Consider the following 25,088-nt stretch of genomic DNA (forward strand, 5'->3'; position numbering starts at 1 on the left):
AAAAAAAAAAAAAAAAAAAAAGAAAAGAATAAAACTATTAAGTTCTGTGTTCACTACCTGGATGATGGGATCAATTGTACTCCAAACTTCAGGATCATGCAATATACCCATGTAACAAACATGCACATGTATATCCTGAACCTAAAATAAAAGTTGAAGGTGTAAAAACAAACTAAAAGAAACAAAGCCACCTTCCTAAGAAAACTCTTTATGGCAAACTCTTTATTTATGGCCCATTTTGAGGCATCCAGAAAGACCTTCTTTGTGTTTCACACACAATTTGTGACTCATGAAATTGATGCAATCAAAGAAAGATGCTCCAACCACAAATCCCACCTCTCAGTTCTCATTATCCTGATTCCCTAGCCTCGGTAATGGTGGCAGGAGAAAGCTAAATGCACTTTTTTCCCTCCTTCACGACTGCCTCAGCTAATTCCCTCTACTATTTTTTTGAGATGGAGTCTCTCTTTGTCACCCAGGCTGGAGTGCAGTGGCATGATCTTGGCTCACTGCAACCTCCGACTCCTGGGTTAAAGCAATTTTCCTGTCTCAGCCTCCCGAGTACCTGGGACTACAGGTGCCCGCCACCATGCCCAGCTAATTTTTGTATGTTTAGTAGAGATGGGATTTCACCATATTGGTCAGGCTGGTCTTGAACTCCTGACCTCAGGTGATCCACCTGCCTCAGCCTCCCAAAGTGCTGGGATTATAGGCGTGAGCCACCACACCCGGCTCACTCTAATTAAGTGACAACAAACTACCTGGCCAGGCATGGTGGCTCACACCTGTAATCCCAGTGCTCTGGGAGGCCAAAGCAGGTAGACAGACCAGCCTGGGCAACATGGGGAAACTCCATCTCTACTGAAAATACAAAAAGTTAGCCGGGGTTTGGTGGTGGGCAGCTGTAATCCCAGCTACTCAGGAGACTGAGGCAGAAGAATCGCTTGAACCTGGGAGGCGGAGGTTGCAGTGAGCCGAGATTGTGGCACTGCACTCCAGCCTGGACAACAAGAGCGAGATTCAGTCTTAAAAAAAAAAAAAAAAAAAGCTGGGCGTGGTGGCTCACACCTGTAATCCCAGCACTTTTGGGAGGCCAAGGCTGGAGGATTACTTGAGGTCGGTAATTCAAGACCAGCCTAACCAACATGGAGAAACCCCATCTCTATTAAACATGCAAATTAGCTGGGCGTGGTGGAGCATGCCTGTAATATCAGCTAGTCGGAAACTGAGGCAGGAGAATCGACTGAACCCAGGAGGCGGTGTTGCAGTGAGCCGAGATCACGCCATTGCATTCCAGCCTGGGCAATAAGAGTGAAATCTGGTCTCAAAACAAAAACAAAAACAAACAAAGAAAAAAACCCTACCTCTCAGATGTCTTTTTGTCCTCAATCCTCTCACCCCCTTTAAATGATTTGCCAAGTGTCTCCCACATTCATGGCTTTGTCATCCTTCCCAAAGACCCCACGCTAATAGAAACCTTCAGCCTCTGTGCCAATCTCCAGTGCCTGCCTGCTTCAGACCCTCACACCCAATGTGATGCGCAAAACTCCTGAGACAAGCTCTCTGATCATCGATTCAAAACCTCCAGGTGAAGTGAAGGCTTCCAAGCCTTCCACACTCTGCTCTCACATGACCTCTGTGCAGGTGGGAGTCTGCAATGACCTCAAGGTTCCCATCCCAGGGATGTACATTCACTTTCTCCCAGTTACTCAATCAAGCACTAATCTAGGTACTGCTGTGAAGGGAAGTTGCAGATGTACGATCCTAATCAGCTGACCTTAAAATAGATTATCCAGGTGTTCCTGACTTAATTAGATGAGCTTAGGACAGACCTCTTCTTGAGGGGAGACTTGGAGCAGTATGAAAAAGGCTCAATTTAGGAGATTCTCCACTGCTGGCTTTGCAGATGGAGTGGACCAGCTGGCAGGGAATGAGGGCAGTCTCTAGGAGTGGAAAGCAACCCGGCTGACAGCCAGTAAAGAAATGGGGACTTCAATTCTACAACCATAGAGAACTGAATCCTGCTGCAACCACACTGAACGTGGAAGAAGACACTGAGCTCCAGATGAGAACATGGCCCAAACTTGATTTTAATCAGATGCTGAGCGGACAACCCAGTCATGCCATGCTAAGAATTCTGCCCTACAGAACCGTAAGCTAATGAACGGGTGTTTTCGGTAGCTGAGTTACACTAATTCACTACAGAGTAGCAGAAAACTAATGCATGTGACCGGGCACAGTGGCTCACGCCTGTAATCCCAGCACTTTGGGAGGTCAAGGTGGGCAGATCACCTGAAGTCAGGAGTTGGAGACCAGCCTGGCCAACATGGGAAACCCCATCTCTACTAAAAATACAAAAATCAGCTGGGCGTGGTTGTGGGCACCTATAGTCCCAGCTACTCAGGAGGCTGAGGCATGAGAATTATGCTTGAACCCGGGAGGTGGAGGTTGCAGTGAGTTGAGATCGTGCCGTTGAACTCCAGCCTGGGTGACAAGAACAAGACTGTCTCAAAAAAAAAAAAAATTGGAGGCGTAGTCCTCAAGGTCCTTTCCTGGTACTTTATGGTTAAAAGCCAAAATCAATTTCTCTAAGCTCCTGCACTAGAAACGTAACATGTCTCTATTCTTTACAACCCTTGACCTCAGCTGACAGTGGACAAAGAGTTGCAGTATGTTAGGCTGGAGGGACTTTGTGTTCTTGTTTTTTTTTTTTTTTTTTTTTTTTTTTTTTTTTTTTTTTTTTTTTTTGAGACCCTTTTTTTTTTTTTTTTTTTTTTTTTTTTTTTTTTTTTTTTGAGACCATGTCTTGCGCTGTTGCCCAGGCTGGAGTGTAATGGCATGATCTTGGATCACTGCAACCTCCACCTGCCAGGTTCAAGCAATTCTTCTGTTCAGGCTCCTAAGTAGCTGGGATTACAGGCACATGCCACCATGCTTGGCTAATTTTTTGTATTTTAAGTAGAAACAGGGTTTCACCATATTGGCCATGCTGGTCTCCAACTCCTGACCTCGTGATCTGCCCGCCTCGGTCTCCCAAAGTGCTGGGATTACAGGTGTGAGCCACCACGCCCAGCCCTGCTGGAAGGAACTTTGTACATCCAACCTTCTTACTACAACACCGAGGAAGGTGGTTCTCAGACAGGGACCCAAACTGGGCTGACTCATCTCTAGCACGTAGTCCAGGGCTCTTCCCATAATATCCCATTGGGGAAAAAATAGAATAGGGACCACAGGATGAATTTACATTTGCCTAAGTTGACCAGTTAGCCCTTAAAATACTATCATGTACTCAGAGAAGAGTACAATTGTCAAAACCAAAGAAAACCAGGTGACTTTGTGATGTCATACTTTATGCTTACAGACTGAGTAAAATTGGCTTGGCGAGTCAAATAGACTTTGACCTCTGCTTCCATGATTCATGACCTGGTATCATCCCTTTCTATCTTTCCCCACATTGTCTGCTGATAAACCCTTCCATATATCCACCCTAATCTGAACTCTGTTACCTTGCTTCATTGCAATATTAGATTCATCTGTGGAAAATGGGTTTCTTTGAAACTTGCTGAAAGGTATCACATACAGCTTCTATACATTTAGGCGTTTTTTGTTTTGTTTTGTTTTTTGTTTTTTTGAGATAGGGTCTCATTCCATCACCCAGGCTGGAGGGTAATGGTGAGACTATGGCTCACTGCAGCCTTGACCTCCTGGGCTCAAGTGATCCCCACCTGAGTAGCTGGCACTACAGGCATGTGCCATCACGCCTGGCTAATTTTTGGTATTTTTTGGTGAGATGGGGTTTTGCCATGTTGCTCAGGCTGGTCTTGAACTCCTGAGCTTAAGCAATCCACTCATCTCGACCTTCCAAATGCTGGGATTACAGGTGTGAGCCACCATGCGTTGGCCTACACATTTAGTTTTTACGCATATTCCTTCTCTGGAAATTTCATACCTGCTGCATATGAAACATCAAGGTTGAGAACAGAGAGGGACTTATGTATGCTGCTCTGACTGAAGTAAAAAGTGGAAGATGTAGTGAAGTGGATGAAGTGAATGAATGAAGTGAAGGCAGACTGTGCTTCATTACAGAAACACCAAAGGAACTCCTTTTGCTCTTTCTATAAAGTGTACGTGTGTCTATATAACTTATCATTATGTCCATTTGTGATAAAATGACTAGCTTTCCTTGATATAGGACAAACTTGCTGTGACAAAGCTGGCACAAACTGCATTGAAGGATTCTGCAAAGGAATTTACAAGCCATTCTGCTTGTTCCCATGAAATTCACATTAATTATGCTCTTTTAAATGGAAAAGGCACCCAGAAGAGATCCAGGCTAAGGCTGATATTATTTCAAACCCAAACTATAACAGAATCTAGTAAATAAGAGCATATATCTAAAATTATTTGGTAGAAAAGATTAGTCAAGTTCAGAGTCCATTTCTGACATAGATGGACTTGACTTTTCACACTCAGTAAATGCTCAGTAATAAATGTGCTAAGAAAAGTTAGATTCTTCTATCATAATTCAAGTATCAATCATTTCTTTCAAAAAGATTTCATTTGCAAAGTGAAAAAAAAATACCTGGAGCCATAACTATGAATAAGATGTAAATTTTCAGGGACAAGAAGCTTGTTTCCTACTTTGCTCTTCCATAAACCATCTAGTGGTAAGTGCTGAAAAATATTCACTGCATTCGAATATGCGACAGAATTGTACCACTTGACATGCATTTGAGTCATAAGCAGGAGTTACCCGGAAACAAAAAACCTGGTCTCTAATGCCTGAGATGCCAGAGAAACGCTCACCATCAGTCCTATCCACCATAACCGTGTGGCAAACTGCGAGCAAGAAGAAGAACTGCCGTACTTCTGGCTCTTTCCCCGACTGGATTTGCTCAATAAGATAGTGGTCATAAAATGCAAGCTTCCCATCAGCATATGTGTTCCAGCTAAAATCAACTTGCTGAAAGAAATGGAGAAAAACAAAATATGATTTTATAAAATATTTTTCACTTAACACATGACATGAACTTTCCTTGAAAGGCAAGGTTTCAATTATGCAAAAACCACCTTAGGATTTTAGCACATTTTTAAATGTCAAGAGGCTCACAACTGTCTTCAATAAAAAGATACTTTTTTTTTTTTTTGGAAACATATATGACCATATATGGGTCTCACTCTGTCACCCAGGCTGGACTGCAGTGGCTTGATCTCAGTTCTCTGCAACTTCTGTCTCCTGGGCTCAAGCAATCCTTCTGATGGGCCTATGGGCATGCACCACCATACCTGGCTGATTTTTGTATTTTTTTTGTAGAGATGGGGTTTCTCTGGTTTCAAACTCCTTGACTCAATTGATCTGCCCATCTCAGCCTCCCAAGGTGCTGGGATTACAGGCATGAGCCACCAAGCCCAGTCAAAAAGGTACTTTGTAGTGGACTAAACTGTGTTCCCCTAAAAGATATGTTGAAGTTCTAACCTCTGGTACCTATGAATGTGACCTTATTTAGAAATAGGGTCTTTACAGATGTAATCAAGATAAAATGAGGTGATACTCAATTAGGGTGGGTCCTAATACAATGATTGGTATCCTTATTAGAAGGTGAAGTATGGACACAGAGACTTACAGACACACAGGGGGACACCATGTGACAATAAAAGCAGAGATACAGAGTTGTGTTTCCAAGTCTCCAAGCCAAGGAACACCAAGGACTGTGGACAACCACCAGGAGCAGGGAAAAGGCAACGAAAAGAGTCTTCTCTAGACCTTCAAAGGAAGTATGGCCCTGCTGGGACCCTGACACCCCTAGCATCCCAAACAATTCTTCAGCTTGAAGGCCTTACCTCTATTTTGTTATGGTTGTGTTGAGAGGCATCCCGATGGTCCCCTGAGAAACAAACAGGATAAAACAAATTGATTCTCTGCCTGGGTCCAGAGGCCCCTCCTTACATGGCTTTGCTTATGTAGTGGTGGAGGTAAGACCATATATGGCCTGGACAGGCTAACATATTTATTATCTGGCTCTTTACAGAAAACATTAGATGACCCCTGGTCTAGTTATTCAAATACTGGTGCCTGTCCCTACTTTCTCCTAGGGGCCTGGGTCATATCCTTTGAAATGCTTTACCTCCCCCAAGTCAGAAGGATCCACACATGTGAGCCACGTCCTCAGCCCCTCAGTGCCCCACCATCTTCACTGATACTCCTTATGAGAAAAGGCACTCACGGTGTACAGTTTCCTACAGGTAGGAAGTATATATGCATGTCCCTATATCATTTTAAATAATTGTGTTTTTAAGTCTGTTTGAAATAGAGAACGCTCTATTTGAATCTAGTATTAACCTTAATATTATTTGTAAATTTACAGAAAATTAAATGTCTAAATGTTTCAGAAAATTAGAACCGAAATCAATTTTAAAACTATTGGCTGGGTGTGGTGGCTCATGCCTGTAATCCCAGCACTTTGGGAGGCTAACATGGGTGGATCGCCTGGGGTCCGGAGTTCAAGACCAGCCTGGCTGTCATGGTGAAACTCCATCTCTATTAAAAACACAAAAATTAGCTGGAAATGGTGGCACACACCTGTAGTCCCAGTTACTCAGGAGGCTGAGGCAGGATAATCACTTGAACCCGGAAGGCAGAGGTTTCAGTGAGCCAAGATTGCACCTCTGCACTCTGGCCTGGGTGACAAAGTGAGACTCTGTCTCAAAAAAAAAAAAACAAAAACAAACAAACAAAAAACAACTGTAGGCCAGGTGTGGTGGCTCACGCCTGTAACTCCAGCACTTTGGGAGGCTTAGGCAGGTGGTTCACTTGAGATCAGGGGTTCGATACCAGCCTGGTCAACATGGTGAAACCTCATCTCTACTGGAAAAAAAAAAAAAAATTAGCCAGGGACGGTGGTGAGCACCTGTAATCCCAGCTACCCAGGAAGCTGAGGGAGGAGAATCATGTGAACCTGGGAGGTGGAGGGGTTGAAGTGAGCTGAGATTGCGCCACTGCACTCCAGCCTGGGTGACAGTGAGACACCGTCTTAAAAACAAAAACAACAAAGAAAACAAAACAACTGTAGTGAAATACACATAATAAAATTTACCACCTTAACCAATTTTTGGTTTGATTTTTTGAGTCAGGGTTTCACTCTGTCACCCAGGCTGGAGTGCAGTGGTGTAAACCCAGCTCACACTAACCTTGATGTCCCCGGGCTCAGGTGATCCTACCTCAGCCTCTCAAGTAACTGGAACTACAAGCACATACCACCATGCCTGGCTAATTTTTGTATTATTATTATTTTATTATTGTTTTTTGTAGAGGCGTGTGTTTTTTTTGTTTTTGTTTTTGTTTTTGTTTTTTGAGACGGAATCTCGCTCTGTCACCCAGGCTGGAGTACAGTGGCACAATCTTGCTCACTGCAACCTCCACCTCCCAGGTTCAAGTGATTCTCCTGCCTCAGCCTCCTGAGTAGCTGGGACTACAGGTGCCTACCACCACGCCTAGGTAATTTTTGTATTTTTAGTAGAGATGGAGTTTCATCATATTGGCCAGGCTGGTCTCGAACTCCTGACTTGGTGATCCGCCCACCTCAGCTTCCCAAAGTGCTGGGATTACAGGCGTGAGCCACCGTACCTGGCCAGAGATGGGGTTTTGTCATATTGCCCAGGCTGGTCTCAAACTCCTGGTCTCAAGGGATGTGCCTGCCTCAGCCTCCCAAGGTGCTGGGGTTGCAGATGTGAGCCCCTGCACACCAGCCAACCAAGTTTTGCTGTTGCTGTTTTGAGACAGGGTCTTGCTCCGTCACCCATGCTGGAGTGCAGTGGTGTATTCACTGTAGCCTTCAACTCCCAGGCTTAAGGGATCTTCCTGCCTCAGCCTCCCAGGTAACTGGAACTATAGGCATGCAGCACCAAACTCTGCTAATTTTTAAAAATTTTTTGCTTTGTTACCCAAGCTGGTCTAGAATTCTAGGCCTGGAGCAATCCTCCCACCTTGACCTCCCGAAGTCTTATTATTATAGGCATGAGACACTGCACCCAGCCCATTTTAACCACTTTTAAGCATACGGTTCAGTGGCATCAAGTATATTCACAATGTCGTGCAGCTATTTCATCTTGCCAAATTGAAACTCTGTACCCATTAAACAGTAACTCCCAATTCCCCTGACCCCAGCCCCTGGTAACCATCATTCTACTTTGTCTCTATAAATTTGATTATTCTAAGTACTTCATATAAGTAGAGTTATATAATATTTGTCCTTTTATGACTGGCTTACCTTACTTAGCATAATGTCCTTAACTCATTTATGCCTAGTGTTCCATTATTGGAACGCTAAGCATGTGGGAGTTATTTATATCCTAATGCTCAAGGTCATCACCAAGTTCTGATTGCAAAAATTCAAAAAAATTTAACCTCTGGCATAAATGAGTTCAGGTTCATCTGTGTTGCAGCATGTGTCAAATTTTCCTTCCTTTCTTAGACTGAATAATATTCCATTGTGTGTATCCACATTTTGTTTATCCATTCATCCACTGATCAGCATTTGGGTTGCTTCTATCTTTTGGCTATTGTGAATAATGCTGCTATGAACACAGGTGTACAAATACCTCTTTGAGCCCCTGTTTCAGTACTTTTGAGTATATAACCTGAAGTGGAATTGCTGGATCATATAGTAATGAGACTTCTAATTTTTTTCTATTTTTTTAGACAGAGTCTCACTCTGTCGCCAGGCTGGAGTGCAGCGGTGCGATCTCAGCTCACTGCAACCTCCGCCTCCCAGGTTCAAGCAATTCTCCTGCCTCAGCCTCCCAAGTAGCTGGGATTATAGGTGTGCGCCACCACCACACCTGGTTAATTTCTGTATTATTAGTAGAGATGGGGTTTTGCCACATTGGCAAGGCTGGTCTTGAATCCCTGACCTCGTGGGATCTATCCGCTTCACACTCTCAAAGTGCTGGGATTACAAGCATGAGCCACCGCCCCGGCTGTGATCCCACTTTTGGCCGATGTCCTCTCCCATGCATGTGTCCCCAGTGCTGTCCATGGTGCTCCTCTAGTGCTCAGCTGGAGAATGGTCCCAGCAGCAGGACTCTGCATTGGGAGGGCACCAGCAATGCCAGGAGACAGGCTCTGGTCCAGGTAGTGCCCTGCACACGGCAGGCAGCCCCACTCACCCAGAAAATGAGTGACAGCTTCCACTCACCGTATATCTGCCCGTTGATACAGCACTTTTTAAAGGTCATGATATTTTGTGTGAGTGTCCCCGTCTTATCAGAGAAGATATAATGGATCTGCCCGAGCTGTTCATTGAGTGTGGTGGTTCTAGCTTTTGCAGGTGTGTCCTTCTCAGCATAGTACATTTGCAGGTCCCAGTTGATGAAGTGACTCTGTCCAAGACGAATCACTTCCACGCTAGGAAGACAGAAGATTATTTTCCGTAGGGAACTCAGATGTGAGTGGCAAGTAGTAGAGATTTTATTCTCATTGTACAGATAAGAGCAAGCTGCTTATTTACCGCTATGGTCTGAATGTTAGAATCCCCCTCCAAATTCATATGTTGAAACCCAGTCCCCAATTCAACAGTATTGAGGTGGGGCCTTTTGAAGGTCATTAGGTCATGAGGGCTCCACCCTTATGAATGGGATTAGTGCCCTTAATAAGGGGCTCAAAGGAGCTTGCTTGCCCCTTCTGCCATGTGAGGATGTAGCTGGAAGGCACCGGCTGTGCCTATAAAGCAGAAAGTGAGCCATTGCCAGACCCTGAATCTGCCGATGCTTTGATTTGAGACTTCCCAGCCTCCAGAACTGTGAGCAATAAATTTCAAAGATCTTTTGTTACATCAGCCCAAACTAAGCCCTCTCCAAGGAGACAAGCCTATGCACTCAGCCTCTGGTTTCTCCTAACCACATGCATCATTCTCAGGCGTCAGGGTCAAGCTGATTTTAGACAAGTAATTTCCATTCAAAATTGCTCAGTGAGATTTGCCACTCACTCCTGGGAACATTTAGCCAAGGCACCCATGTTCAGAATCCACAGCCCAGCAGAATGGATGACACGGCAACAATGACAGAGCAGTGGACACAGCAAGACTGACTCTTCTCCCCCATTCCCCATAGCACCCAGGGGCACTGGAATGGCCACGTTCGCCTTTGCCCTCAGTGGTAGGGCAGAGGGAGTGAGAATACCCTAGGGTACAGACTCCTCCGCGCTCTCAAATAGGGCAAAAGGCTTTTGACAAATACCCCAAATCATGATCCCTAAATTATGATAAGGTTATAGAATATCCAAAATAAGATATTATAAAAGGATCATCTGAATTTTAAAACTGTAAGGGACATTACCTATCTCAGTTATAAGGAAGCTGTTTACATAGCCAGCAATTGTTAGGTGGGCAAAGGAAGTCCATAACAAGTTAAACAGATGGAAAAATAATGCTCTCCCCACTTCTTTCCCTTCCATAAATATTTCTTAAGTGCCTACTATGCACCAGATACCATTCTAGGTGCAGGGGACGTGTCTGTAAACAAAACAAAGTCCGTTCTCTTAAGGAGGTTACTTTCTAGTAGAGACAGACAAATATATAAACTAATAAAGAGAGGCTGTATCAGAGACAGAAGTTCTCTGCGGAAAATCAAAGCAGAGGCCAGGTATGGTGGCTCACGCCTGTAATCCCAACACTTTGGGAGGTCGAGGTGGGCAGATCATGAGGTCAGGAGTTCGAGACCAGCCTGACCAACATGGTGAAACCCCATCTCTACTAAAAACACAAAAATTAGCCAGGCATGGTAACATGTGCTTGTAATCCCACCTACTAGGAAGGCTGAGGTAGCAGAATCACTTGAACCCGGCAGGTGGAGGTTGCAGTGAGCTGAGATCGTGCTACTGCATTCCAGCCTGGGAAACAGAGCAAGACTCTGCCTCAAAACAAAACAAACAACAAACAAACAAAAAGCAAAGCAAAGCAAGGTAAGGAGATATGAAGATCTCCACGAAGGAGAAGTGGCCAGAAACAGAATGAGTCAGGAAAGTCCATGGTAATAAGGTGTTGTCTGAGTAGAGGCCTTTTTAGTGAAAGGGGAGCAGATAGATACCTACATAAGGATGCTCCTGGCAGAGAAAAGAGCAGGTACAAAGGCCCTGTGGCAGGAAGAATATCAAGGGGCCAGAGTGGCAGAAGCCCAGGGAGGTGGGCTGAGGTGCAGAAGGTACAGGCAGAGTGGAAGGCTGAGCACCAGATCACACGTGGGGCCTTGCGGGGTGGTTTATTCTGAATGAGGGTTGAAGTCAAAGCAGAGATACTATCTGGAAGAACTTGCTCCAGCATGTTTTCAAAGGACCTTTATCTCCAAGAAAATAAAGAAATCATATTTGTCACGTGACATACTTTTATACAAAATTATGTATACAGTTTCTTTTATAATACACATTGATAGTTTTAGGCAAAATTATCTGTGTAACAGTTCCCTTGACAAAGGTAACACTCATCTCAGTTTTTCTCAAAGTAGCCGTGGAACAGATGGCTGCCCCAGGGCTTTCCTTCATGTTAGAAGAACAACAGTAACTACATGTAATCAAATTAAAAATAAAGCAAATGCACATATAATGACACTAAAATAAAATAAATGCCTCTAATTACAGGTGTGTATGTGATCCCTATGTCTCTGGGCTATTCTTTATCAGAACTAAGAATGAACTGTGGCTGCTGGGTTTATTCCAAAGCACTAACCCTCCCAAAAAGCTCTCAAAGTCAGTTTGGCCAAGGGCAGTGAACTTTCCTGTTAAAAAGAGAAAATTCCCGCGCGTGGTGACTCACGCCTGTAATTCTAGCACTTTGGGAGGTGAGGTGGGCAGATCACCTGAGGTCAGGAGTTCAAGACCAGCCTGGCCAACTTGGTGAAACCCGTCTCTACTAAAAAGACAAAAAAGTAGCCAGGTGTGGTGGCGGGCACCTGTGATCCCAGCTACTCAGGAGGCTGAGGCAGGAGAATCGCTTGAACCCGGGAGGCGGAAGTTGCAGTGAGCCAAGATCATGCCATTGCACTCCTGACTAGGCAACAAAAGTGAAACTCCATCTCAAAAAAAAAGTAAAAGTGAAAAATTAAGAAATATCACCAAATCAGCTGCTTACCACTTATCAGAGATATATGCCCCTGACTTTGTTGTTGTGATTGAGATTTGAGAGGAAAAAGAGAACATTTTGAGAGGTTGATGAAGGACAGGGAATTTCTTTCCTACCAGGAGGTAGTGGCCAGAAAGCAGAAGTTCTCCATCTCAGGTGTGGCAGATGATAATAAGGAAGGCTCAGATAAGAGGTGAGGACCACTTCCGAAAGGGAAAACTAAGTTTTTCCATCACATGCTAAATCTTCCCCTCCTCCCAGGTTCTTTCTGAAGTCTGGGCTTTGGAACCCGGTGTGAAGGGAACCTCACTAATAAGACAATGATTACAGGAGTATCAATCGATCTTCGAAATTCCCTAGCCTTATCTGCAAACAGGATGAGATAAAAGGTGCCTGGCACAGAGTGGATAGTCAAATGTTAATTTCCTTTTCCTCTCTTACCCTCAGTTCTGAAATGAACGTGATTTTCTTACCTGTTCTTTGTGACCTTTGAAACAATGATTGTTAGAAATGAAGGCACTACGTTGGGAGAAGGTACAACATTCTTCCATTAAAGCAAAATGCCAGAGAGGACAGCCTTACCTGACATAGAGAGAGATGGGTACCATGGTATTGAGAACAATGATATAGCCCCAGAAATTGAGGAATCCACGGTAGGAGGGTGTATCATCTTCTCCATCATAGAGGTACCAAGAGTAATTGCCCACCTGTGCTTCCCAATAAGCATGGCCGATGGCAAGACCAGCAGAAAGCAGCATAAGAACAACAAAGATCTAGAAGACAGAAAACATTTCAATGCATTCTGAAGATGGATTTCCAACCTCTTGCATTTCCTAGATGCTAATTAACCTTACTCAATACTTCATATGTTTGAGAATTTAGTAGTCTGTAAAAATAATGTATGTCAAATAAAAACAGCGCCAACATAACGCTTTGAAAGTCTATTTGATTGCTACGATTGACTGATGTATTCTACATCTCCCACAGAAGGTGAGGTTTTGTTCCCAAAATTATCTTTCAAAAGAGAAGGTGGTGTCTTATATTCAAATCCTTGAAGAGTCTTATATTGTAGGGCATTCTCTCAATTATGTTTACTTTGAACAATAACATACTGTTTGGGGAAGTTATCTTACTTAGCATGAAAAAACTTCCAACAAGGCTGAACTGGAAAACTGGAATGCGTATAGAAAATACTCAACAGATTTTTTTTTTAAGACAGTCTCACTGTATCGCTCAGGCTGGAATGCAGTGGTGCCACTGTGGCTCACTACAACCTCCACCTCCCTGGTTCAAACAATTCTCATGCCTCAGCCTCCTGAGTAGCTGGGATTACAGGCACGCGCCACCACGCCTGGCTAATATTTGTCTTTTTAGTAGAGATAAGTTTAACCATGTTGGCCAGGCTGGTCTGGAACTCCTGACCTCAAGTGATTTGCCTGCCTCAGTCTCCCAAATTGCTGGGATTACAGGTGGCCCTCGCCCAACCAGAATTTTTTTTCAGGGTAACAAAATTTCATCTATATTTGGGCCATTATTCCTTAAGGTGTAATGTCACAAGTATTGCATAACATTGTAAAATAAGATCACTTAAGAAGCAATATGATAAGTATTATGTTGTAGAAGTTATGAGCATATATTTATGGAAGGAATAAAAAGTCAACTCTCCTAGTGGTACTCAGAGATTTGCAAGTGGGAATAAAATTCCAGAGAAAAATTTAAATTTCTGAACACAGACTCCAAAAGTGCTATATCTCACAACTTTGTCGTGGAAATAGCAGAGTGCCAACAGGCTTTTGAGAATGCCGCACTCATAACCACAACCATGATGCCAGTGATGACTGTGAAAAGTTCAAATACAATTCTCATGAAACAAGAAAGCAGGGGAAAATGTTTCTTAAATTATTATTTTTATCTGATTTTAAATATGTATATGCAATCAAAGAGTAAGTATTAGAAGTACGCATTCAAATTGAACTAAATACTTGAAAACATTTTCGTTGGGAAATAGAAGGAGTGCTTAATATTTGGGGTCACCACATGGGCAGAAAAGAGCAAACATAGCAGGTCTGAGACTGCTTCCTCCAAAGCCTGCTTGCAAGGCTTTGCCCTGGGCTGGTATCTGGTAACTTAGATGTTTGGAGGATTTCCCGGTTATTTTTTTATTCTCTGATGAGAATAGCTCATGGGCTGGGTGCAGTGGCTCATGCTCGTAATCCCAGCACTTTGGGAGGCCGAGGCGGGCAGATCACTTGAGGTCAGGGGTTCGAGACCAGCCTGGCCAACATGGTGAAACCCTATCTCTACCAAAAATACAAAAATTAGCCAGGTGGAGTGGCGGCTGCCTGTAATCCCAGCTACTTGGGAGGCTGAGGCAGGAGAATCACTTGAGCCTGGGAGGCAGAGATTGCAGTGAACCAAGATCATGCCGTTGCACTCTAGCCTGAGCAGATGGGCGAAACTCCATCTCAAAAAAAAAAAAAAAGAATAACTCATGATGCCTAACTGTGCAAACAGCATGGTTTATGCTGACCATCTGTATTCTTCTGGGGAGTCTAGAGTTTTTTTGTTAAAAACCCTTGACACCGAGTCTCTCATGGGCTTCCCTGGTATAGACAACATTTCACTTGTGGTGTCATTAATTGCTGCTGGGAGAAGTAAGTGCTTATTTTGTGTGTGGCTTGGTGGGGAGCGTGGGCGGGATGGCAGACTTTTGGAAGCTGGCACCTGGTTTCCTTTGCACTTTGCTCCATGAGCCTTTGGCTGATCTTGTTCTGTGTCCTTTTGTTGCAATGAGTCACAGCTGTGAATACAACTATGTACTGGGGCCTATGAGTCGTTCCAGTGAATCATCAAACCTGACAGTGATCTTGGGGGGTCCTTGACATACTTTATTTTAAGCCTTGCCTTGTATTTGGAGCTATACAGTAGACGTTGCGGGGTAGGGGGCCCAGGGGAGGTTTGCTTCTAAGAGAACTGCCTCTATGGGAAAGTAACAGCAATGAAATCAACCCTACATTGACTTCAGGAGTCCAGCTTCACTAATTTATCTAGGGCTTCTGGGTTTTCCAGTTCCCGTCATCAAAGCACTCAGGGCACCCTACAACTGAAATTTCCCTTCCCAAGGGGATTCTCCTGTTAAAAGTATGGCATTTCTGAGAAAAAGTAAGGTGTTTTTGAGAAAAATCCCTTCTTCCTGCATTTGAAGCTTGGAGTGCCCAAGAATTTTTCTGTTCCACCTAAAGAGGTAAGATTTCTTTGTATTAGAAAAACATACAGTAATATTAGCGCAAAAGACAGTAATCTAGATGAGAGCTCTACTGAGATGAAAAATAAATACCGTGTAAACCATGTAGTTCATCAAGTAATCAATTTTAGTTCTTTTAAATCTGGTTTTCCCACTATTCTTCATTATTTTAGTGTCAGCACCTGAAAATGGAAAAGTCAATGTAATTATCAAGTGGGAAAAAAATCAATTCACTAGCTCGCCAATAAAATTACTCATCTTGGCCAGGCATGGTGGTTTACACCTGTAATCCCAGCACTTTTGGAGGCTGAGGTGGGCGGATCACCTGAGGTCAGGGGTTCGAGGCCAGCCTGGCCAACATGGCAAAACCGTCTCTACTAAAAATACAAAAATTAGCCGGGCATGGTAGCACATGCCTATAATCCCAGCTACTCTGGAGGTTGAGACAGGAGAATCACTTGAACCCAGGAGGCAGAGGTTGCAGTGAGCTGAGATCACACTACTGCACTCCAGCCTGGGCTACAGAGTCAGACTCTCTCAAAAAAAAAAAAAAAGAAATATTTATAGTTTGTGACATAGTTACTTTCAGGATGATATATTTATTTCTTCTGACAAAAAAAAAAAAAAAAAAGAATAGCTCACGATGCTATTACTCTTCTTTTGGTTTTGATAGAGAAAGGACAGAAAAGCAATCCCCTCCTTTAAGTCTTTAAAGATCATAGCTGATTAATTTCCCAAGAAACTCTGAAAGTACCTGCAAAAATGACTAAGCCATGGCAGAAATCGGTGTTCCTAATTACACAGCCACGTAACAAAATTTTATCAGCATCCAAAGGAAAACTTGTGTTTCTCCAAAATAGTGTTCCCGTAAACTTATCGAGTCGGTTATTGGGTTCTTCACATTCAATAAAACCTTTTTAAAATATAAGATTCACATAATTAATCACATACAAAACTCTTTCTGGTTTGAATCAATAGGAATTGAACCAAGCAACTAAAATTTAAAGCAAAGTAAGACATGTTTTGTACAAACCATCAAATGTTGCCAATGTATCTTCTCTTTGGAGGTACTGGTCTGTGATTTCAAGTGACATCTTAAATTTTAAATTGGTTTCTCTAAAGGAAGGGGGAAAAATGAATTAAATGAACAAATTTTCGAGTTCAAAATGGATGTTAATCATCCAAAGTTACATTAGCCGTATCTAGACATGAAGGCTAAATAATTAGCTGTTTCTATTTTCAAACTCTGTTCACCTTGGAATTTCAGGTTTGGGTAAGGTTATGCCCTGAACTAGAGAACATGTCTGACCTTGGGAAATGTTGGTTCCCTTCACTGTTTGTTGTTGTCAAGGTTAGCGCAGAGGTGCCCACAAACATCCTCCTCACTGACTTGACTTTACCACCAGCTGGGAGTACCAAAGCGCTATTTGAAAATGTAGTGTCTAATATTTAATCATATTAAGATGATTCTACAACATGTATTTGTTACAGAAATTCTGTTTCACCTCTGTCAAATTCTTTTCCAGAGTGAATAACTGGATCACATGTTTTTGAAAGATAATTTCATTTGGAAAAGGAGGTGGTAGCTTTACTCCCAGTTGCCCCACCATAGTGCAAGGTAAAGTCGTGGGTGAGCACAAGGGCAGGCTGGGGACAGGGTGAGGCTGCCTTCTCATGACTGATGGCTTTATATAGGATTCAGGAACACTCAGGAATTTCCATGGATTAGGTAAGTTCATTCTCAACCTCACCATTCTGTTCTGACAGGGCATGTTAGGATCTTATGTCTTTGTAAAGCTTTAGAATCTCTCATGGAAACAATAGCAGTTTTATAGTCCAGAATAAACAGTCAGTTGGGCGCGGTGGCTCACGCCTGTAATCCCAGCACTTTGGGAGGCAGAGGCAGGCAGATCACTTGAGGTCAGGAGTTTGAGACCAATCTGACAATACAAAGCTCCATCAGGCAACTGCCCATACTCCAATTTGGGTATAGCCTCAAGGCCTTAAAGGGAATGCAGTGTCTTTGTCAGTTAAGCCTTTACAATTAAGACGTGGTTAATTGGTTTTAAGTTTTTCTCAAAAAAAAAAAGTGTGATAGATTTCCAACAGTCAATTGACTGATCTATGAAGCAAAGACAGCTCTAGATTTCTCTCTTTTTTTTTTAAATTGAGACGAGTCTCTCTCTCTCTCGCCCAGGCTGGAGTGCAGTAGCGCGATCTCAGCTCACTGCAAGCTCCGCCTCCCGTGTTCACGCCATTCTCCTGCCTCAGCCTCCAGAGTAGCTGGGACTACAGGCGCCTGCCACCATGCCCGGCTAATTTTTTGTATTTTTGGTAAAGATGGGGTTTCAGCGTGTTAGCCAGGATGGTCTCGATCTCCTGACCTCGTGATCTGCCCGCCTCGGCCTCCCAAAGTGCTGGGATAACAGGTGTGAGCCACCGCGTCCGGCCAGCCCTAGTTTTCGGTCTCATGATTTCGGCTCTCTGTAAAGCAGTGTATGCGTATCTGGAGCATGAGGCACAAGGAGCAGAGGGAGCAATGTCCCGACTCTACCACTCACTGTGTGACCTTGGGCAGGCTGCTGCACCTCCCCAGGCCTCCGATTCCTCGGTAATACAGACCAGTAATATTCATCTCACATGGTCATTTAGAGGATTAAATGAGCTAATATGTAAAGTGCCTGCAACCTCGTGAGCACTCAGTAAATGCCTTGAAAACTGGTCAGAAAACTGGTCAAAAACAGAACTTCATTCTCTTTTAAATGATAGCATAGTAACCAAAACCAACACAAGAAGAATTCAGAATTGCCTATTGAGGCCAGGTGCAGGTGGCTCACCCCTGTAATCCCAGCACTTTGGCAGGCCGAGACGGGCAGATCACTTGAGATCAGGAGATCGAGACCAGCCTGGCTAACATGGTGAAACCCCATCTCTACTAAACACACAAAAATTAGCTGGGTGTTGGGGCTGGCACCTGTAATCTCAGTTACTCAAGAGGCTGAGGCAGGAGAATTGTTTGAACCCAGCGGGTGTGGAGGTTGCAGTGAGCTGAGATAGCTCCACTACACTCCAACCTGCACAACAGAGTGAGACTCTGTCTCAAAAATAAATAAATAAATTGCCTATTGGTAAAGACTTTAAACATCTGTTCCTTTCTCTGACACAGATAATAACCTCAGTATTATTCATATCTGTCTGGACACTGCTCAGCAGTCGATAAAGGGCTCAGACAGATATGCGCCTGTCTGATCTTTTACCTTCCCTGAGAGGTGGTGAAAGGCAGGTAGTTAGAGCTCTGCTTCACAGAGGGGCAAAGGTGAGATCGGTAGGGACAGACAGCAGGTGGCAGAGGCAAGGCCAGATATCAATCCCTCTGGTCCAGAATGCTCCGATTTCAATGGAATGAATGTGCCTTCAAAGGCCAGCTTTAAATGAGGTCCATCGAGACACACTTACCCATCCAGTTCTGCTGTTTCCACATAGCAGAGGCTGTTCGGCTCAGAGCTAGACAGCAGGAGAATGTCAGCCTGTCCAAAAGAAAACACACCAATAACACCGAGACCCTGAGGGAGAAGCCGAGCGCAGGGCCTGGGGGAGAACAAGGAACGAGAGAAGCAGAAGTTGGTCACTTACTGGAACAAAATCATTTTTTTTCAGACGAATGACGTCTCCAACTTGAATGTCTTTCCATTTGGCAACTTTGAACCTAAGGATTAAAAATAATGAGGATTTATTGAAATTTTAAGTTACAGGCAAGGGAATTACTATTCTTTCTGGATGTTACAGATTCTGGAAAATGTGTAAGTCACCGAGAAAATGATAAAATTTTGCTTTTCAATGACGTAGACATATTAAGTGGGCATGAAAATCATATTGACCTCTGAAGGAAGCAATGATGATGACTTTGATACGCTCTTTCCCTCTAGGTCATGTAAGGAAGAGTTTATGGGGGCCACTTATGTGCGTGGCAGGGAAATACTTGCCACCGCCTTTTGTTTTTGCTTATGTCCAACTCGCCTCCCTGCTGTGTTCCTTCTCAGTGACCCATCACTTGCTCCGTGCTGGTCCCGGGATAGGAGCACCTACGTTATGGCACCCACGTGGGCCTGCCAGAGTCTTCGTGGGGGCTTCAGAGCTTGCCTACTCTCTACTGTTTAAATTATCATTATTATTAAATTATTAATTATTATTATTTTTTTATTGAGACAGAGTCTCGCTCTGTTGCCCAGGCTAGAGTGCAGTGGCACGATCTCAGCTCACTGCAACTTCTGCCTTCTGGGGTTCAAGAGATTCTCCTGCCTCAGGCTCCTGAGTAGCTGTGACTACAGGCACGTGCCACCACGCCCGACTAATTTGTGTATTTTTAGTAGAGATGGGTTTTTACCATGTTGGCCAGGCTGGTCTCGAACTCCTGACCTCAGGTGATCAACAGAGCTGGGCCTCCCAAAGTGCTGGGATTATAGGCATGAGCCACCTCACCTGGCCTGTTAACTTCTTAATTATAAAGGCTTAACTGGCAAAGACACTGCATTCCCTTTAAGGCCCTGAGGCTATACACAAATTGGATTATGGTCAGTTGTCTAATGGAGATTTGTGTTGTCAGCACAACTTGTGTTTATACAACTCCTTCAGCCTCCCTAGCACATCATCTTCAGGGCTTTGCTCAGTCTTGACATCTTTCCCCACATTCCCTTGCTAAAGTGACTTTTGCCTTCCCTGAACTGTCAGAGCATTTTGTTTTTATCGTTTTTTATTCTGATATGGATTTTATTAGAATGATGTGTGTAGGTGTCTCATCTTCTGTCTTGAACTGTAAGTTTCTCAAGGATACTGTCCTGCCTCCAACATGCAGAAAGTGCTCCATAAGTGTTTGTTAATTTAATGTAGTCAACTGTGACAAAAGCACCATCTCAGCGATCAGTAATGAGTTGTTTTTTGAGCAAGAGCCTCCAGGCAGAACTGCAAATTCAAGTGCTAAAAATAGTAACTAAGGCCTAATTCCAAGACTTTTTATAAAAGTGTCAACACTGAGGAAAATAACCTGACTTACAGCCGTACTTCCACCCTGTATAATTCAAATATAGACTATACCAAGCTATAAATGTGTTCAGGTGGCTTGTTTTCCCTTGCAAATAAAAAAATTATGTTCCAAAGTTACCTTTCAAGTGTCAAAAGACAAAATCACAACAATTTAAAGATCTTAATTGGCTTTGTTTACAATTCTAGGATTAGGAAGCACTTCATTCAGTAAAACAGAATAAGTGTCCCAGTGAGCCTAGCAGAAGAGGTCGTTGTTGTTGTTGTTAAGACAGGAGTCTCACTAAGTTGGCCAGGCTGGCCTCGAAGTCCTGGCCTCAAGTGATCCTCCTGCCTTGGCCTCGCAAAGTACTGAGATTACAGGCGTGAGCCACGGTGCCTGGCCAGCCCATATGTTTAGCCTGTACCATAGCTACTACACTGGTAAAGAGGAGCTGTGGGTTGCCTTGAATTTGGAAGTCTAGTGTGCATGTCTGGCAGGGCCATGGCTTAAGCAGCCCTTGCAGTGGGGTCACAATTCTAACATAATTGCCTCCAATATTTCAGTATTCAGAACTGCCTTCTAATAGCCCTGCCGAGAAGGTGCAGGCCTATCCATTTGTCATTTCAGACTTACATGCAAATTTCTATTTTAAAAATTTCAGAAATATTGAAATGTAAAACATCTACAATTTCATTTATTGAAAGATAAGCCAAAATTTTTTTTAAATCCTGGAGTTAAGAATTGTGTACTAAATTCTTGTGACATTAGGGGAACTGGGGCATAAACATATATTACAAATGTATTTTAAATCTCCAGGTCATTTTTGGCCATAAATGAATGGCAGATAAACATATAGTGATTAGATGTCTGCCTCCAAATAAATTAATTTTATTATTTATAGTAGGTTCATTATGTCCACTGGGTATATCATTTGTATATGTGAAAATCTTTAAAACAATATTATAGTTTAAAACTTCTAAAAGTGTTGATATGTTAAAAATTTTAATGAATATTTCCTATGGAATTTAGTGCCCAAAGTAGTCATCTTTTAATCTATTTTTATCACTATCCTAATTAGATATATTACAAAAGGTGTACATACTCATTAAAAAGATAATTTAAGGCCAGGTATGGTGGCTCATGCCTGTAATCCCAATACTTTGGGAGATCGAGGAGGGCAGATAACTTGAGGTCAGGAGTTTGAGACCAGCCTGGCCAACATGGTGAAACCCCGTCTCTACTAAAAGTACAAAAATTAACTGAGTGTGGTGGTGCATGCCTGTAATCCCATCTACTTGGGAGGCTGAGGCAGGAAAATTGCTTGAACCTGGGAGGTGGAGGTTGCAGTGAGCCAAGATCGCGCTACTGCACTCCAGCCTGGACGACAGAGTGAGACTCTGTCTCGAAAAAAAAAAAAAGTTAATGTACTAATAGCCTTCTACATTGTAATAATTATCTCTGAATATGTTTCTAGGCAGAATTGTGCATTACATCCTTGAAATTCAGTTACTAATTAAAGAAGACACAGTACCTGCCATCCTTAATGACTTCACATGTCCTATTGTTGATTTCCTTATCCATTTTATGGCGAGCCTTGAGAAGGAAGATGGGGAAATGCTGTTTTAAACATCTCAATACAGAAGGAAGGCATGAGAACTTAAAGTTAATTCAAAGCAATGAGTAGAAGGTTGTATGAGAAATCCTCACCACATCATCCACCAGGTCTTTGATTGCAGTGACCCCCAGCACCAGAAGCAGGGGCACTAGTGTGGTGTACCAAGCCAGGGTAGAGATTTGAGGAATTGCCTAAAAGAATAAAACGGCTTATGTGTGTATCCATGAAGGCATATCAAGCTTACAGGTAACTTATTGCTAATTCTAAGCTTGCTAATTCCAAGTCTCATCTCCGTCATCACGTAAGTCTACATCCTGCAGAGTGTGTAGGAAAGGCTCTTTAAGCATCTGGACAACCTCCTTCTAGTGGTTCTGTCTAGCTTCTGGGCACCTGGAACAGAGCCTAGAGGGCAGTGGCTCCTGAAATCATCTCATTGCGACCTTAACTGGACACCAAGGGAGTTTTGTATCATGATACCTAAAAGAGAGTTGCTCTAAATTTTTTGTGAAAATCATATTTAACTGGGGGTGAGGGGGTAGGAGTGGCAAAGGAGAAGTCTCGTCTTCACTTTTTTTTTTTGAGATGGAGTCTCCCTCTGTCACCCAGGCTGGAGTGTAGTGGCACAATTTTGGCTCACTGAAACCTCCACCTCCCAGGTTCAAGTGATTATCCTTCCTCAGCCTCCTGAGCAGCTGGGATTATAGGTGTGTGCCACCACACCCGGCTAATTTTTCTGTATTTTTAGTAGAGATGGGTTTTCACCATGTTGGCCAGGTTGGTCTCGAACTCCTGACCTCAGGCAATCTTCCTGCCTTAGCCTCCCAAAGTGCTGGGATTACAGGTGTGAGCCACCGTGCCTGGCCAAAGTCATCTTAACAAAGTCTCGCTCTGTCGCCCAGGCTGGAGTGCTGTGGCCGGATCTCGGCTCACTGCAAGCTCCGCCTCCCGGGTTCACGCCATTCTCCTGCCTTAGCCTCCCGGGTAGCTGGGACTACAGGCGCCGCCACCTCGCCCGGCTAGTGTTTTGTATTTTTAGTAGAGACGGAGTTTCACCGTGTTAGCCAGGATGGTCTCGATCTCCTGACCTTGTGATCCGCCCGTCTCGGCCTCCCAAAGTGCTGGGATTACAGGCTTGAGCCACCGCGCCCGGCCAGTCATCTTAACTTTTAAGGAATGCATGCATAGTAGGTTCTGCACTGCAGGTTTCTCAGCCAGTGGTTTCTGAGGATCCCATGTTAGAGGCAAAGATGGCAGAAGGTACTAGCTGCCTCTGAAAGTGAGGGATTAGGGAGAGCATCTCTGAGGGCATTAGAAGAAAGTGCTTCCTTCATGATCATCACTATTGGCCTATCCAAGAAAGTGAGATGGCCTTGCAAGAAGCCCTACCTCCATCAGGACAGCCTCTAAGTTTGAATAAAGATTGGGACACAAGTTTAATAAAGTTATTTCATAACCATCCTCCTGATCAGTGGGCTATATAATGTAGTGGTTAAAATGACAGGCTTTGAAGTCAACTCCTAGATCCAAGGCTTAGTCAGCTTTACCATTTATGGCTTATGGGACTTTGAGCAAGTTACTTTAGCTTACTAGGCCTCAGCTCTTCTCTGCAAAATGGAGGTCATGCCAGGCCTGACCTTCTAGACTAGAAGAATTAAGTATAATGACAACACAAGTTAAGAAGCTACCTATTACTAGCTATTACTGTTATCCTAATTTGGATTGCTGACCTTAAGAGAAGATAACCGGGCCAGGTGGGGTGGTTCACGCCTATAATCCCAACACTTTGGGAGGCCGAGGTGGGCAGATCACCTGAGGTTGGAAGTTTGAGACCAGCCTGACCAACATAGAGAAACCCCGTCTCTACTAAAAATACAAAATTAGCCAGGTGTGGTGGCGCATGCCTGTAATTCCAGCTACTCAGGAGGCTGAGGCAGAAGAATGGCTTGAACCTGGGAGGCGGCGGCTGTGGTGAGCTGAGATCACACCATTGCACTCTAGCCTTGGCAACAAAAGTGAAAGTCCATTTCAAAAAAAAAAGAGAAGATAACTGGGGTGCAGTTGGAAGACAGAAAGATCCTTCTTCCCCCATCATGGTGAATATGTGAAACTCCTCTCCCCTGCTAGAAGGAAGTAAGGGAAAATGGCCTACTTCCTATAGAGCTGCACCTTAGAGTTTGCAGTGCTAACCTCGACACACACCTGCCTAAGCATCTCCTTTGATAACAGGGCCATCCTTTACTATTGACTTGCAGGTCTTTCAGTTTCCTAAATCATTGCGTATCCATTTCTTAGCATCGCCTCTTCTTTTTCCCTCCTCTCCAGGCATCCTCCATCCCCTAGACACACATTCTACCCCATTTTCATAAAACCTTAGAGGGTCAATCCCGGCAGGTATAAGTTTTCCAAATCCAACGCTTGCTGTAAAGAATCTGATAAAGTGCTGGCCTCAGTGGCTCATGCCTGTAATCCCAGCACTTGGGGAGGCTGAGGCGGGTGGATTAACCGAAGTCAGGAGTCTGAGACCAGCCTGGTCGACATAGTGAAGCCCTGTCTCTACTGAAAATACAAAAATTAGCTGGACGTGGTGGCGGGCAACTGTGATCCCAGCTACTCGGGGGGCTGAGGCAGGAGAATTGCTTGAACCCAAGAGAAGGAGGAGGAGGTTGCAGTGAGCCAAGATGGCGCCACCGCACTCCAGCCTGGGCAACAAGAACGAAAAAAAAAAAAGTCTGGTGAAACCAGGTGTATATTCTGAGCTTGAGCTTTGTAATCTGCACGGCAGACACTAAAGGTTGATTCTGGTGCTAACTAGTGTGTGTGGAGTTCCCTCGATTACAGCAACAGTTCTTGCACAGTTAAACTCATGCTCTCTGGATAACTGGATCCTTTGCCACAATTAGGAAAAAAAAAATTTTAAGTAGGCCTTTTAAAATGTAAAAACAGTTCACAAAAATAACTTACTGAAATTTATGACCAAAATTTTAATAAAAAATTAACGATTTTTTGGGGGGAAATTCAGCATGTAAATACAATAATAAAAGACAAGCACAAAAATAGGTTTAACGTTAAGGTGCAAATAATTTTACAAAGTAAGGATTT

General features: G+C 43.6%; 1 protein-coding gene across 1 annotated transcript in view; it reads right to left on the reverse strand.

The window, feature by feature from the left end:
- Positions 1 to 25,088, reverse strand: part of ATP8B1 (ATPase, aminophospholipid transporter, class I, type 8B, member 1) — an 81,308-nt gene that overhangs the window by 33,389 nt on the left and 22,831 nt on the right. Inside the window, exons 4-14 of the mRNA XM_011949533.1 lie at positions 22,082 to 22,180; positions 21,906 to 21,967; positions 18,988 to 19,060; positions 18,811 to 18,881; positions 16,388 to 16,470; positions 16,109 to 16,267; positions 15,448 to 15,536; positions 12,693 to 12,883; positions 9,195 to 9,403; positions 5,842 to 5,885; positions 4,807 to 4,963 (exon numbers count right to left, since the gene is read on the reverse strand). Coding sequence (XP_011804923.1) covers positions 4,807 to 4,963; positions 5,842 to 5,885; positions 9,195 to 9,403; positions 12,693 to 12,883; positions 15,448 to 15,536; positions 16,109 to 16,267; positions 16,388 to 16,470; positions 18,811 to 18,881; positions 18,988 to 19,060; positions 21,906 to 21,967; positions 22,082 to 22,180 — 1,237 coding nt within the window. The remainder of the gene's footprint in view (positions 1 to 4,806; positions 4,964 to 5,841; positions 5,886 to 9,194; positions 9,404 to 12,692; positions 12,884 to 15,447; positions 15,537 to 16,108; positions 16,268 to 16,387; positions 16,471 to 18,810; positions 18,882 to 18,987; positions 19,061 to 21,905; positions 21,968 to 22,081; positions 22,181 to 25,088) is intronic.

This window comes from Colobus angolensis, unplaced genomic scaffold (assembly GCF_000951035.1).
Source record: "Colobus angolensis palliatus isolate OR3802 unplaced genomic scaffold, Cang.pa_1.0 Scaffold108, whole genome shotgun sequence".
Lineage (NCBI taxonomy): Eukaryota > Metazoa > Chordata > Mammalia > Primates > Cercopithecidae > Colobus > Colobus angolensis.